The sequence below is a fragment of the Taudactylus pleione genome, unplaced genomic scaffold (assembly GCF_031769625.1).
Source record: "Taudactylus pleione unplaced genomic scaffold, aTauple2 ptg000386l, whole genome shotgun sequence".
Classification (NCBI taxonomy): Eukaryota; Metazoa; Chordata; class Amphibia; order Anura; family Myobatrachidae; genus Taudactylus; species Taudactylus pleione.
In genome coordinates this window covers 1,073,724-1,090,333 of record NW_028284787.1, presented here as the reverse complement: position 1 = coordinate 1,090,333, position 16,610 = coordinate 1,073,724, and the positions used below count along the sequence as shown (strand labels likewise).

Sequence of the window (16,610 nt, the reverse complement as noted above, 5' to 3'; positions counted from 1 at the left end):
TTTATAAAAAAAAAAACATCAGTTAAAGAGAAAAATCTGTATTGTGGCATAGAAACGATGGGCAGGAATCAATACAAGAACTCAAACAACAACACATTGCATTGTGGATGGGAATTGACCATGGGTGCCTTCAACACAATTTAGGGATATTCAACTGTACATTAAAACCTAACAAACTGTCCCGGGAGGGTGACGGTGCTGCCCTCGGCAGGTGAGTGCATTCAATCAAACTAACAGCATCTGGGTTTATGATCTGCTGTTCTTTTCCACCAAAGCAAGGCTCTGATTACAGAACCGCTGCACCGCCGCCATACAACAGCATAAACTATCTGAAACAAACACCTAAAAAGATCCTTAATGAATAAACAAAGGCTATCCTTCAATAAATAAACTTCAGCAGGGTGGTACAAATGATCATACCCATACCATATCAAAGGATGCATAACCACGACTCCAGCATTAGCCAGTAAAAACTTATAAATGGCCCAGTTGACATTTTTCAGAGCCTAAAACCACTGTGCTAATACAGTCTAGCACTATGAATTACCAAACAATTGTATAAGAACGCCATGGGCTCATAATGATACATAGGTCTGCAACAATAATCAGCCTCAATTCCAAAGATGACCATACCCCAAGTTTATTACCACCTAAATTCATAAACAACACTATGAACAGGCCAAAACCATCCACAGCCACCAACAATTTGTTTTTGAGGGTAGGGAAATGCCTTCAAGACCCTTACTGTGGAAATTGGCAAGTAGCAGAGCCCCAAGAAGGAAAAGACAGGAGAGACAAACTAAGAAGAAACAGAACCAACTTTAACAGGTACAACCGCAAAACAACAAAAAAACAGTGAACTACCAAAATTGGGCTGAATAATAAACTGAACAGAATCATTTGTGGAGCAGAAAACAACAGCAGATGCTGCAAAAGTGGCCACACCAATCCAAAATGATTTTGTCCCAAAGTCCTGTGGTGAGAGCCGAATGAAAGCCACACATCACTTAAAGAACAAGCCAAATTAATGTTTAGTTAGTGGCGTGTCATCCTCATGAATCCACCACACTCCACCAACAGCCGATCTAGAAGTCAAATAAGTTTTAGCTAGTAATTTCAAGCAGATCCAAGCATTCCCGGAGGTCGCTAGTTAAACCCAATGTCCCTTTCTCAGCTGGTCTGTCTTACAGTGATGAAGTCTGCACAACACTGAGCTCTCACCAGCACAGAGCTCCGAAAGGAGCATGATTGCCGCCACTGTCTTAGATGGTGCCACCAACTCCAAAATCTAAAAGGCACCATGAAAAGCCATGGTGAATTCCAAATCAAACAACAGAACTTCAAACAATATTAGAAACCACCACCACCACCTCATTGTACTACAGGTTGAGTCTCCCATATCCAAATATTCCGAAATACTGAATATTCCAAAATACAGATTTTTTTTTAGCATGACTGAGATAGTGAAACCTTTGCTTTTTGATGGTTCAATGTACACAAACTTTGTTTAAGACAAAATTATTAAAAACATTGTATAAAATTACCTTCAGGCTCTGTGTCTACGATATATCTTAAACATAAATGCATTTTGTGGTTAGATTTGGGTCCCATTCCCAAGATATCTCATTATGGTATGCAAATATTCCAAAATACGGAATATTCCAATATCCGAACTACTCCTAGTCCCAAGCATTTTGGATATGGGAGACTCAACCGTACACACTCTTCTCATTGTGTTACACACTCTACACATTGTACTACACACTCTTCTTATTTTACTACACACTCTTCACATTGTATTACATACTCTTCTCATTGTACTACACACTCCACATTGTGCTACACACTCTTCTCATTCTACTACACACACTTCACATTTTACTGCACACTCTTCTCATTGTACTACACACTCTTCACATTGGATTACATACTCTTCTCATTGTACTACACACTCTTCATATTTTGCTACATACTCTTCTCATTCTACTACATATACTTCACATTGTACTACACACTCTTTTAATTGTACTACACACTCTTCACATTGTATTACATACTCTTCTCATTGTACTACACACTCTTCACATTGTGCTACACACTCTTCACATTGCACTACACACTCTCATTGTACAACACACTCTTCACATTGTACTACACACTTCTCATTGTACAACACACTCTTCACATTGTACTGCACACTCTTCACGTTGTACTACACACTCTTCTCATAGTAGTACACACTCTTCACATTGTACTACACACTCATCTCTTTGTATTACACACTCTTCTCGTGTTTCAGTTTTTGAGGCTATGCATGTATTGCATGTCATGGATGTGTGTAGCATTTGGTATTTCAGCACTAGGCTCCAAAAAGTAGTATGACAATATTGTAAGATGTGTAATGGAAAGTAGTTTTCCCTGCTGAGAGCAGCTATCCAGAAACACATTCAGTGTGTTTGTATGAAAACAAATTAATTTGTTCAAATTGGAATTCATTTGATCCAATTACAGCACTTGAGCAGTAAAAAGTTGGAGGTATGCCCACATCTTAACAGATTGAAAGTGAAAGAGATATCTTAGTGCGTAAACAAAACCATGCCAAATCAAAATAAAATACTTTTTATGATCATAAAAAATATCATTATATTTATACCATATGCTAAGAAATAAATATGGAACCAATACACACTTATGAAAAGCACTGTACCAATGTAAACAACCACATTACATTGACATTCAATGAAATAATGTGATTGTTTTCCTGTGGGTTTATTTTTTTCCACAAATCTTTCAATGATACATGCAGTATGGGCACTATAAACAGGACATATAAAGGAATTAATATACTTTACTGCACTTTTGTGCATAAAAAGCTCACTGGTGTAAGTGTATAAATGGTAAATTCAGGAGCTTTTTGATAACTTATTTAATACACATACATAATAATTGTATACTGTTAATGCCTACAACAAGAAAATTATCTAATTTTCAACCAAAATAGCTGAGGGGCATAGCTGAGTGGTAAGCTGTTAAATTCGGTGAGGCCATGTTGAAGGAACCTCAAGTTATGTGCATGGGCATGATTACGCCTATTTTCAGATGTATCTTTTGCACTAAGGATAGTTCACACTGATAATGAGAAAATGATGAAGCCAAGCATATGGTTGGGGGAGGTTTACCCACAGAGATTCTGCATAAGTGCAAATATCTGAATTTAGTTCTATGCTGGAAGAGTTTCGTTCAAATTGTGAGTGCACAAAAGTGCTCAAAAGATATGGAATGACAGTGTTAAGGATAATTGTAACAAAATAGTATTATTTTTACTATTATCAGACTTTTTTCATAGGGGGATATATTCAGCAGTACTATACACACATATCAAACCATAGAGATTACATGTTTCTGTTGGCAATTTGCATTGGGAATCTACCAACAGTATAGGAAGAGAAACAGAAGCACATAACTTAGCATTGGTCATTTCATTGTACTATCTACAAAAAAATGGTTAAAATGTATCAGATTGCACAAAGCAAACAGTTAAAAACTTGTACAGAAAAGAGTCTTTCAATGTTATCAAAATATTTTCATCACGTTTTGATAACATTACAACATAGACTAATGAAGTGTATCACTCATGAAACAATGGGTAAATTATGAGATCTGGTGGACTTTGAAGCTGCATTGGTGAATTCTTCAAGGGCTGCTGTTGTTAAAGCGTAAACAGAGTGGACCTGCAGACAAAAAAATGAGGTTTAAGTGCAAGGCCTGTGGTCTTAAACAGCTACTGGAACGAAGAGGGTCTAGACTTGATCAGTCTGACAAGTAGGCAGCAGTGCATCAAATTATGCATAATCTGAATCAGGGACCATTTCTGGTGGTCTCTCAGCGAACAGTATACTTCATATTACATTGTATGATAAACTACAGATGCAGAAGGTATGTCCATACATCATGTCGAAGCTGGATTATTGGCTGAGACAAGATCAGTTTAAAATTGAATCGCAGCGACACCATCTTGCGACTGGCCGCAAGACGCCATCTTGGAAATGAGATCGCAAGACGCCATTTTGCGAATGGCCGCCTAAGCGCCATTTTAGATAAACTCACACTTTAGTAGATGTGGCGATATTACTATTAGCATCATGCGATTGCATCTGTGACCATCGCCATAAGTTACGGCGATTCATCAAAAGCCCATTTCATGACTTTACGTAGTTTGGGTGCTTTGGATAAAGTGTATATTATTATAATTCCCCTAAAGGATATATTTCAGAAATGGCTGTACAGTATGTCAAAATTGGATTGCAAATGGCCACGTGACAACTAGCCTGTGTAGACAAGCTTCCTGGACATAATGTCTGCTCTCACTCCAGGTGGCCCTGCTCGAATACAGCAAGAGGGTCATTTGTAGCACCTTACATTAGCAGGCTTCCTACAATTAAATACCTTCAAAGCCAAGAGTGTTGTCTGAGGTTTGGGTCTTGTAGCTGTGCTAATTTGCATCCACACAGGCCCTGGGAGAACAAAGACCACTATTTTGGAGCCTGAAAAGGGTGGGGGCTGCTGGGGCATGAGCAAGTCATGGAACTATAAGGCTCAGCATTCCACACTGCTAGGTGTTCACTTAGTTTAAATGAGATTTAAGTGCACCATTTCTCATACACACATTAATACGCACAATTGCGCTGTTAACTAATCGCATATTAGCGAATGCATAAGATCCTGTATGAAAACGCTGTTTATTAGCTTCATGCGCATGCATCTGCCCCAAGTTAACTAGCGTCTTTACATCACACCCCGCATACTTACACATTACATATTCACATAAAAGGTTTAATAAGCTTTAAAGTATAAGATTTAAGTTTGTTCATTCTGTGATAAAGATTATTTGGTAACTAAGGTTTTATACATGATAACTAAGCCGTGATTGGTATTGTACTGATGCGTACTCTTTTATCAGTATTCCGGTACCATCGGTGTGGAGATCGCATCATGCATTCTCAATTTATGGACCGCAGAGACTTCAAGCAACAAAATGTACATTATATGAACAACTGTTAGGATGTTGCATGAGGCAGGAAACCAGAGACCCCCAGTTGTTAGAGGCTGGGTTGTGTCTATTTGAATCAACCTGTTAAATGCCTTGTAACATATGCCCTCTCCTTTAGGACCAATGGTATTAGCAACAAACTTCTCTATTGTGTTGTTTATTTCTGGGGGTATAAATATGTGTGCTCTGACCCTGGGTTCCTAGTCTTTGTGCTGAATGCTGATTGACGAGGGGTTTCTTGCTGATGCCTAACATCTGGACCAGAGAGCGCTGCATATGTATAATTGTTCTTGGGTCTGTATAATCTCTTTGCGCTAAGATTATATGAGGATCATAGCGTGTAACTGCTGTACTTTTACTTGAATAATACTTTGTGCTTTGGAACCACATGTTCTAGGTCTGGAGTCTTTATTTACTGGATGACTGCATACGCAAATTAGTGTCATCCTTAGAGGTTTATAGGAAGGATATTAGAAGGTATAGGCAGGGGTATATAGAGGTTCAAAGGCAGTATTCTTAATCATTGCAATCCGCTGCAAACGGTGATACAACACGTTTTCTCAGGAACATTAGAATTGGAAAAGAAATGATTGGAAACAGGTCAGTCTGACGAATCATGTTTTTATTTGAACCATGAAGATGGTAGAGAGAGGATGTTGAAACAACAGCACAAAAGCATGGATCCTTCTTGCATCATCCCAACTCTTGAGGCTGGCGAAGGCAACATTATGGAGATGCAGTTTTTAACTTAACTAAGGGCAAAATACGGGCTTGATTCACTACGGATCGCTATTGTGCTCACAGCTGTGATTATGCATGGAGGTCTGCTGCGAAAATATGCTAATGACTGCAATTTCAAAGCTGTTGCACAGCCAGCATAGAGGCGCCCACCTCCGCTATCTCTCATCCGTAATACCTTGCAATAATGTATATACATTGGTAACATCGAGTAACATCGGCCCCACATGCAGAATTACAGCAGGTCTGAACAGACTGAGAAATTGATAACCTCACAGTGAGTACACAAGCTGCGTATGCCGTCTCAGTGGCTAATTTATGCATGGCCATGCAACAGCGTTCAAACAGACAGGCACACCTCGTTTCTCCGCCATCACCACCCCCAAACGCTGACCTCCCGTTACTCACTCTGCGATGGCTTTGTATCTGCGTGAGTGATCACAGAGCAATCGCAATGCTAACTCACACACACTTACTGCGATGGATATGAATGCGCAGTACGCACCATCGACCGATCTGCATACACTGTTGCGATCCATGATGAATCAGGCCCTAAGTACTAACCTGGCAGAAACAGACATGCACACTTTTGAATTGTAAACAACTGCTGAGAAATCCATTATTGCAACTCTGGGCTCTGCAAAGCATATTTGCAAACTGTCTTGATTTAGTTAGGATATTCACAATTTGCAGTAACTATTTTGTTGTATCAATAGTTGGCACATTTGTCCCAACTGCCAGGAATCTGCCAATCACCATGTCACTGGTGTATACAGCAATTTACTGTACATGTTTTTCAGGAATGTGGAGGTGAGGTTTGGTGTTGTATAACATTTTGTAAGCGCTAAGCCATGCATACCACCAGGAGAACGTGAAATATTCCTATATGAGTTAGTCACACCCCAATATTACGTATACCTTGTCCCGCTTTTCTGCTGATTAATGGAAGATACAGTTTTGTAAAGATTTGCATTTTTGAAATGTGTTTTAATAAAGTAATTATTTCCTGCATTTACTAATAATAAAAATGTGTAAAGACACACTCCATTTGATTAAGTCAGTAATGCATGATGTATGAGCATTTGTTCCTGTGTTTTTTATTCTTGAAGTGCAATTTTTAAAATATACTGTAGCATACATGCTTTTGTATCAGTAAGGATTCAGGCACACATACACTTTTTCAATTAGTTTTTGCCCCATGTTTTACTCATTAAAAACTAGCTGGGATACCCAGTATTGTCCCGGTTGAAGAATGGACCTTGAAGTACATCTGCAGCCTTCATTTTTTACATTTCAGATCAACATTTGAAAAATGTGAAAATGTGCTTGGAAGAAATTAGTAACTGTCAGTGCAGGTGCAGTGTGACAGTTGATCCCCTGACTCACTGCTCTTCCGTTGGAGCTCTGCCTGCCCACCACTGGTCCATATCAGCCTTTGCCTTCAGATCAGTCCAGTTTTAGGCACTGGAAGACATCCTGAACGAACTTGCTTAAACCAAAATTTCAAATCAGAGATTCCAGGCCTACTTGGTGGGCATCATGTAGACCTCCATGGCCTTGACGAACTTCAAACATAGCCAAAAACCTACACCTCATTAAACTACACCACCATGCCAAATTTGGTGAAGCTAGGTACAAAACATACATAAAGGACAAACAAACAGACACACACTTTTTCGCTTATTACAGTATATAGATGCTGGTACTGTTGGAAGGAGTGTGCTCCTGCACTGCCTCCCTCCAACATCCTGTTAGTTGCACTGTGCCGGCGGTCACTAGGACCCTCCGGAGCTCAGTCAGAAGGGGCCTGACCACTGACATGCGCTGCTGTGCATGCGCAGCATCTCTGCTCGTCTACTCCATTGCGTCCATGAGAACAGGATGGACTTTGAGACTCTCCCCACAGCCAGAGCCATTTCAGTGTCGAAACATATCCACAAGTACCTTATACCACCGTCGATATATTGTAGAATACCAGGGCTACCATACGCTGATGCATTTGCCTAGCTCACATATGGTGCACTACAATGCTCAGCATTACCCTAAACTCCATACTGCTATATTCCACACTAATTGCATACCTCTGTTACACCTGTGATATCCTTGTGTCATTTGTTACTTGATGTTCTACCGAATTACAATAAATCTAAGAACTGGTTAAGCATATTGTGGACTAACCGCCACCAGCACCAACACCTGCGTTACACACACAGTACCATCAGGCCCTTGGCCAATGCATATGTACTTGGGTGTATATTCTTATCTGGAGAACTACTGCACTTAGCACATTTCGCTATGCATATCTGTGACAGCTTTACTCTGCTAATACTATCTGCTGTCACTATACTACTCTGCTAACAGGTACAATCATTGATCAGGGGTATTTTTCTCTTAGAGACAGGTGTTTTTTGCTAGAAGACAGTTATGTGCAATCTTTTTTTTTTAAACTGCACTTTAATAAAACACTATAATGCTGGACAGACTTTCATTATTTCCAATGGAAAGCCAGAAAATGGAGCAATGAGTTTTGGGGGTTTTCTTTTTTTTTTATTGTGCATTTTTCGTAAATTTTCAACAATGATTTTTTTGTTGGAATTTACGGATTTGATTCAATCACATTGCTGTCCGGGTTATAGGGGTAATTTTACTAAAGGCCGACTTTGGTAAATTTTGCATTTTTGAGTGATTTTCCATCTAGATTGCAAATCTGAGACTTAAGCCAGAACCAACGAAACATCTAACTTTAGAACAGTTTATAACATCGGACAAAGCATTTCTACTTTCACAGTAGAAACCAATGGTCAGTTTTAAAACATTCCAAAACCAACCGCAAAAGGATGACAAACCCATCCAAACAATAGACCTGTCTGTGGTAGGCGAGTTTGGCAGAAGCACTGCACAGATCAGTTTGACCTATGCAGGCTTCATTTGGTTAAAAAAATGTTAACTAAAGCACTGTGCAGTGCTATTGTTCAGGGGGCTTTGCTGTCAGTTTTGAACTGAAAGATAAAAACTGACAGTATTTAGATCTGCAAAAACTAACATTGACATCGGGTTTAAGTTTATGCTGAAACCCGACAGATAAGAAATACTTTTTTCTAAAACGTCAATGATGTTGATGACCGTTGAGCTTGATCAATTTTAAAATTCTTTAGTAAATTTACCCCATAGTCTGTATTACATGTAGACATGTTGTGATTCCTATTTTTCTCCAGTAATGTCTTCATGTTTAGTTTAGGGATACAATCATGTATTTGTCTTGGCATCTTCTACGGGAACTGAACTAGGCAGTTTTTCTTGTCATTCCTACAGTATATCACAGTTGATCATATATTCAGTAAGCCTGTATCTTCAAAACAAAACTGAGATGTTGCTTTTAAACAAAAACACCATCTTTTTAAATTATAATCTTGCAATGTCCCAAGAATAAAGTAATTGTAGATTTATGTTGTTACTGATGCATTTTATTTGATGAAAAATTATGGGAAAAATATGAGCAAAATTAATCTGTGGTATAACCTTGAAGGTGATTGTATCTCATTGTCTTCGGCATTACTAATGTTATTTACTTTTCTTTTTTTCAGCACTCCAAACATCCCTGGATACACTGGCAGGGTTCATTGGATGGCTATCCACCCAGCAAATTCTAATCTTCCATCTCCCTTTTTATCTGCAGACACAAAAATGAATGGGTACGTGTGAGTTGCATTTCTGAAAGAGTTTTCATATGCTTCAGTGTTAACCCTCTGGAGTGCTGCAAAATGTGAACTGGCTGCAGTTTATAAAGAGCTTCTGAACTGTTAATGACCATTTTTTTATGTACATAAAGAACAATCACAGGACACTGACACTGGATATGAATTTAATCAGTAATAACAATTACACATTAGTAATTTCAATTAGAATTAATGATCTGGAAGCAACATGATCTCAAACCAGTTTGAAATAATAGGGTGTGGATTAACAGATAGACAGTAAAAAGGTAGACAATGTCTAGATAGACACCAGATGTTAGACAGTCAATAGGTCGACAGGGACAAAAGGTCGACATGTAAGAAGGTCAACAGGGACAAATGGTCAATAGGGTCAAAAGGTCGACATGAAAATGGTCAACACATGAGTATTTTCGTTTTTTAGCCCTAATCTTCACCCTAACCCTCCCTTTGGTGCCTAGCTCTCCCTCCTGGTGCCTAACCCTAACCGATGGGGTGGTGCCTGACCCTAACCGTCCCTTCTAGTGCCTAACCCTCCCTCCTGGTGCCTAACTGTAACCGTCGGGGTAAGTGCCTAACCGTCGGGGTAAGTGCCTAACCGTCGGGGTAAGTGCCTAACACTAACCATCAGGGTAAGTGCCTAACCCTATTCCAAAAAAAAAGTAATCACGTGTGAACCATTTTTGTGTTGATCATTTTCATGTCGACCTTTTGACCCTGTCGACCTTCTTACATGTTGACCTTTAGTGTTTCAACCTTTTATCCCTGTCGACCTTTTGTCCCATCTATTGACTGTCTAACATCTGGTGTCTATCTAGAAATTTTTACTGTCTATCTATAGTCCAGAACCCGAAGCAATAAAACCCTACAATTTATACAGTCTGACCAATTAGTCAATATACACAGAGAGAGTTGCTATTAAATTAGTGCCATGTTTAGAATGGCTCAGGAAATTTGCCATTTAGATAACATGTCCTTAACCCTTACTGACATTCATTCTTTTATCTCCTGACACATACCCATTCTACCAACAACACTCCAGAGTCCAGTTATTGAGCAGCACCAGCAGGTCATGATCACAATGACTGGTCAGCTAGTAATAACAATATTTTACCCTACTCTGCCACCTGAGGCCATTGCAACACTGCCCAAGCCCCCGTTCCAGACCCCGTTCCTTGGCCCTGCACTGAACTGATATGCAGCCTGTTACCATGCAGTGAAAGTAGGCTCAGGGCCAGGAGTAATATGACCAAATGGTACAGTCGTTGATCATGGTACATGCAGTGTGGATAGAGAAACCAGGTTGGTATTGCCTTAAAACTAATTGCCACTTTATATTTAGTGGCTGTTTAAACCTAATATAGCACAAATGCCTGCAAATTGCAGTCTGGGTCTAAGAGGGAGATTTAGTAAAGCTTGGAGAGAGATAAAATTGGAGATAAGTAACACTAACCAATCAGCTCTGAACTGTCACTTTACAGGCTGTGTTTGAAAAATGACAGTTAGGAGCTGATTGGTTGGTACGATTTATCTCCAATTTTATCTCTCTCCAAGCTTTACTAACTCTCCCCCTAAATGTTTATTAATTTGAAATATCAGGTCTGCTTATCCATTTGATTGATTTTCTAAACTTCTACTTTTTCAGAGGTGTTTCTTTATACCCAGAGCCCAGCTTCTTTTCCAAGTTGTGGGAGACTGACACTCTTCTAAAAACAACAGCTATTATTAGGTTTTATTTTTTAGCACCAATAGAGGTTTCTCAGTCAATACCCTGCTCAATGCATGTTCCATTTGGTCACATTACAGTACCTCTGCGGGATATTACAATTGGGCCTTAATCTGAGTGTTTTGATATAGACATGATAATATAGTCATAATGATAACTTATTAAAAAACGGCATACGAAATATGTTTAAAAACAAATGAAATGATCTATACTAAACCACATTTGCATGAGGACGTCTGAATCTTGTTGATAAGTGAGTTACAATTTATGGTTTGGAGTTGCAATCAACCCCAGTATAATGTTCACTAGATAGGGATGCGTTGAGCTGGGGTCCTTTTATTGCAATATATAGGTACACTGAGTGGCCAAATCATTATGACCACCAGGTGACTGTATGCAAAGTAGTTATTCCCCAGATAATTCTGAAGTAAGATGTTTGAAACTGTATAAGAACAGAAAGGTGAAGGTACAGTATGCAGAGACTAATGAAGTGAGATACTGGGTGAACAACGCTTTCTGACGGACTTTGAATGTGGAAGGATTGCTGGCACTCATAGTAGCGGTTCGATCATTGGCAAAATGGCTGGGCTAGGAAATTGTTTGTGGTCGTCAGTTGTTAAAGTGTACACAGAGTGGACCAGCAGACAAAAAACTTGGCCTATTCTTAAACGGCTACTGGATGCTCGAGCGGAGCAGAGAATGGGCAGACTTGTTCAGTCCCAAGGCCTGGCAACAATGTCTCAAATTACAGATAATCTGAATCAAAGACCAATTCAGGTGGCCCTCAACTAACTGTACAGATCGTGTAATTTACCCATTCATGAGTGATACATATCATAAATATATTATGAAAATGTATTTGAATATGAAACTATTCTATTTTTTCAGTGACATATACAATTGAAATTATATTATAATATGTTCATTTTATTTTATATTCAGATCTCTTTTTGGAAGTAGGACTGGAACTTCATTTGAACACCAAGGACCTCTTTCAAAAATGGTTACCACTGTTTCACCAAACAATCCTTTCAACAAGGTGGAAAAACAAATTATTAAATAGAATACCAGATAATTCATGTTAGCAGAAAATAAAATTGGAAACAAAATAAAGAAACATGATGTCTTCAGTTGTACTGGGAATGGCCTGAGGTTCATAAGAAGTAGTCACTTCCAAAAATATGTTTTTCTATCCAAATTGTTAAGGTTATTAATTTCTTATTTTTAACTTATATGAAGCTCAGTGTATCATTTTTATTTTACTACAACCAGTGGTGCAATTTAAAAAAAAACATTGCCTATGGAATATGCACCATGGAATATTATGGTATTCTAGATGGTTCCCACAATTTATTTTTCAGTCAGTCTATGTACTGTAGATTTGCTGCACATTTTTCCATATTCGTCATTCACATTAAATAAAATGTAAAGGCTCCAGATCCTAAAAATATTGCAGTGTGGTTTTATATATGGTTTTATATATATATTTCAAAATCATATTCTATTGTCATCTTTCAATGAATTCTACACTGCTCCTGAATAGTCTTGTTAATCACATAAAGGTTTTTCATACTCAGAAGCTATACAAATTCCAGTCATTTGACTTAAAACCACCACAAAGTTGTTTTTTCTATAAAAGTTAGGGTATCAAGGCATTATAAAACTTATATTTACAAAGCAGATATATATTTATATGAAAAAGTATATTTATGCAATGTTAAAAAATATCTTTAATAACATAATATTACACACCAAATATGTAGTAGTTTTCTGTGTGATTCCATCCCAAATGACTTTATAATTCCCATATTAGCTGCAGTAATAATAATGATAATTATGATAATAGTAATATAATTATTTTAATATTATTTAGATTTTATATAAATAGACACTTTTCTTCCAAGTGCTTTACATTTGCAAGATGCAAAATAAACTTAGCAGAAAAGAGAAATAAGCACTTGGGTTGTATTTTATTTTAAATAGAGGCACATTAGTGAAATCCTTGAGTAAACAGATAAGTCTTGAGTCAGTTTTTGAAGGTTTCTATAGCTGAGGCCCCTCAAACTGTGCGTGGAAGCAATTTTCACAGAGTCGAGGTCGCAAAGCTAAAGGCTCAACCCACAAATTAATTAAGGGAGATTCTTGGTATTGCTAATAGTAAGGAATCAGAAGTTGTTTCAGCTACCTTGGACCCTGCTTATGTAGGGCTTTGAAAGTCAGTAAGCCAATCTTGAAATAGATTTGCCATCTTGCAGGCAGCCATTGAAGGGAATAGAGAATGGGTGAAATGTTGCAGAAATATGACTGGTTAGCTAACACCCTGGCAGCTATGTTTTGTACCAATTGGAAGTGGTGAAATTGTTTTGCTGTGAGGTCCAAGTAGAGTGCAGTAGGAAAATGATCCATATGCATGTATGACTGGAGGCAGATCTTCTGAGGGATTTAGTTGCTTGATTCTGGCTATGTTCCTCAGATGAAAGAATGAAGATTTCACTGTGGCTAATAACTGATGATTAAGTGTCAGGCCACTACCCATGACAGTACCAAGATTCTGCACATGTTCAGTGTTTTGCAATTCTGAACCCTCACTTGTAAGTACAATTGGTTAGCTTAGCTGTAGTCTTGTTCTTTGACAGTAAGCTCCTATCATAAGGACCTCTGTTTTATAAGGATTAATTTGCAGCCAACTAGCACTCATCCACTCCTGGAGCTCAGTTAGACAACCATTTTGGTTTGTTATTGGGTTCTCAGTACCCGGAACAAAATACAGGTACAGTTGTGTATCATTTGTATAGCAGTGGTAGGTGAGGCCATGACGTTTGATTTCACCCAGTGGTAGTACAGTATGTATACAGGTTGAGTCTCCCATATCCAAATATTCCGAAATATGGAATATTCCGAAATACGGAATATTCCGAAATACAGAATTTTTTTGGCATGGCTGAGATAATGAAACCTTTGATTGTTGTTGACTCAATGTACACAAACTTTGTCTTAGGCACAATTATTAAAAATAATGTATAAAATGGCCTACAGCCTGTGTGTTTAGGGTGTATATGAAACATAAATTAATTTAATTTCTGTACACAAACTTAGTTTGAGCCACAAAATTATTGAAAATATTGTATAAAATTACCTGCAGGCTGTGTGTATAAGGTGTATATAACACATAAATGCATTCTGTTTAGATTTGGGTCCCATCCCCAAAATATTTCATTATTACATGCAAATATTCCAAAATACGGAATATTCCATTATCCAAAATACCCCTGGTCCCAAGCATTTTGGATATGAGAGACAACCTGTACTGAAAAATACATGAGAGATAGGATAGAACCTTGTGGAAGACCGCATGGCAGTGGCACTGGTGATGAGTATACACCATAAGACCTGCGGTGACGAATGATTTGAACCAGCTATGAACTGTGCCATCCAGTGCATCTTTTTGGTGCTCAATTAGAATTCCATTACAATCCCACTGTACACAGTATCAAATGCTGCATGTGCAGACAGCACTCCTCCTTCACCAGAATCAAATAATACACAAGAATCACTTAAACTAGCAGTGGTCAATCAAGTGGAAACAGAAATATAAACAATATTATTACACTAAATTCTGTATAATGTGTAGTGACAGCACACACCTTTCACAATAAGTGGTAAGTGTTTAAGGGAGCAATAAAACACATGGAAGGATCAATAAGAAAGAAACGAAGGGGCAATTATATACAGTCGGGTGCATAAATATTGGGACATTGACAGAATTTTCTTATTTTGGTCTCTATTCACCACCACAATGGCTTTGAAATGAAACAAGCAAGATGTGCTGTAACTGCAGACTTTCAGATTTAATTTGAGGGTAATTACATCCAAATCAGGTGAGTGGTGTAGGAATTACAACGGTTTCTATTTGTGCCTATCACTTTTTAAGGGGCCAACAGTAATGGGACAAACTAAACAATCCTAAATCTAACTTTCACTTTTTAATACTTTGTTGCAAATCCTTTGCAGGCAATTACAGCCTGAAGTCTGGAACGCATAGACATCACCAGACGCTGGGTTTCATCCCTGGTGATGCTCTGCCAGGCCTCTACTGCAAATGTCTTCAGTTCCTGCTTGTTCTTGGGGCATTTTCCCTTCAGTTTTGTCTTCATCAAGTGAAATGCATGCTCAATCTGATTCAGGTCAGGGGATTGACTTGGCCATTGCATAACATTCCACTTTTTAGCCTTAAAAAACTCTTTGGTTGCTTTTGCAGTATGCTTCAGGTCATTGTCCATCTGCACTGTGAAGCGCCGTCCAATGAGTTCTGAAGCATTTGACTGAATATGAGCATATAATATTGCCTGAAACACTTCAGAATTCATTCTGCTGCTTTTGTCAGCAGTCACATCATCAATAAATACAAGGGAACCAGTTCCATTGGCAGCCATACATGCCCACGCCATGACACTACCACCACCATGCTTCACTGATGAGGTGGTATGTTTTGGATCATGAACAGTTCCTTTCCTTCTCCATACTCTTCTCTTCCCATCACTCTGGTACAAGTTGATCTTTGTCTCATCTGTCCATAGGATGTTGTTCCAGAACTGTAATGGCTTTTTTAGATGTTGTTTGGCAAACTCTAATCTGGTCTTCCTGTTTTTGAGGCTCACCAATGGTGTACATCTTGTGGTGAACCCTCTATATTCACTCTTGTGAAGTCTTCTCTTGATTGTTGACTTTGACACATATACACTTACCTCCTGGAGAGTGTTCTTGATTTGGCCAACAGTTGTTTTCCGTGGTCTTCTGGGTCTTTTGGTGTTGCTGAGCTCTACGGTGCGTTCTTTCTTTTTTAGAATGTTCCAAACGGTTGATTTGGCCACACCTAATGTTTTTGCTATCTCTCTGATGGGTTTGTTTTGATTTTTCAGCCTAATGATGGCTTGCTTCACTGAAAGTGACAGCTCTTTGGATCTCATATTGAGAGTCGACAGCAACTGATTCCAAATGCAAATGTCACAACTAGAATCAACTCCAGACCTTTTACCTGCTTAATTGATAATGAAATAACAAAGGAATAGCCCACACCTGTCCATGAAATAGCTTTTGAGTTGATAGTCCCATTACTTTTCACCCCTTAAAAAGTGGGAGGCACATATAGAAACCGTTGTAATTCCTACACCGTTCACCTGATTTGAATGTAATTACCCTCAAATTAAATCTGAAAGTCTGCAGTTAAAGCATATCTTGTTTGTTTCATTTCAAAGCCATTGTGGTGGTGAATAGATGCCAAAATATGAAAATTCTGTGAATGTCCCAATATTTATGCACCTGACTATATGTATGCCACAGTATGTATCACGATATCTGTATGCCACAGTATGCCTCATAATCT

The 16,610-nt window shown here is 38.4% G+C and overlaps 1 protein-coding gene across 2 annotated transcripts in view; it reads left to right on the top strand.

Moving 5' to 3' along the window:
• The window catches only part of SPMIP7 (sperm microtubule inner protein 7), a 95,991-nt gene extending 83,314 nt beyond the window's left edge, over positions 1-12,677 (top strand). For both annotated transcript variants that reach the window (XM_088445626.1, XM_088445625.1), the window contains 2 exons: positions 9,373-9,480; positions 12,170-12,677. In XM_088445626.1, coding sequence (XP_088301752.1) covers positions 9,373-9,480; positions 12,170-12,290 — 229 coding nt within the window. In that variant the 3' untranslated portion in view covers positions 12,291-12,677. The remainder of the gene's footprint in view (positions 1-9,372; positions 9,481-12,169) is intronic.
• Positions 12,678-16,610: the final 3,933 nt, after the last annotated feature.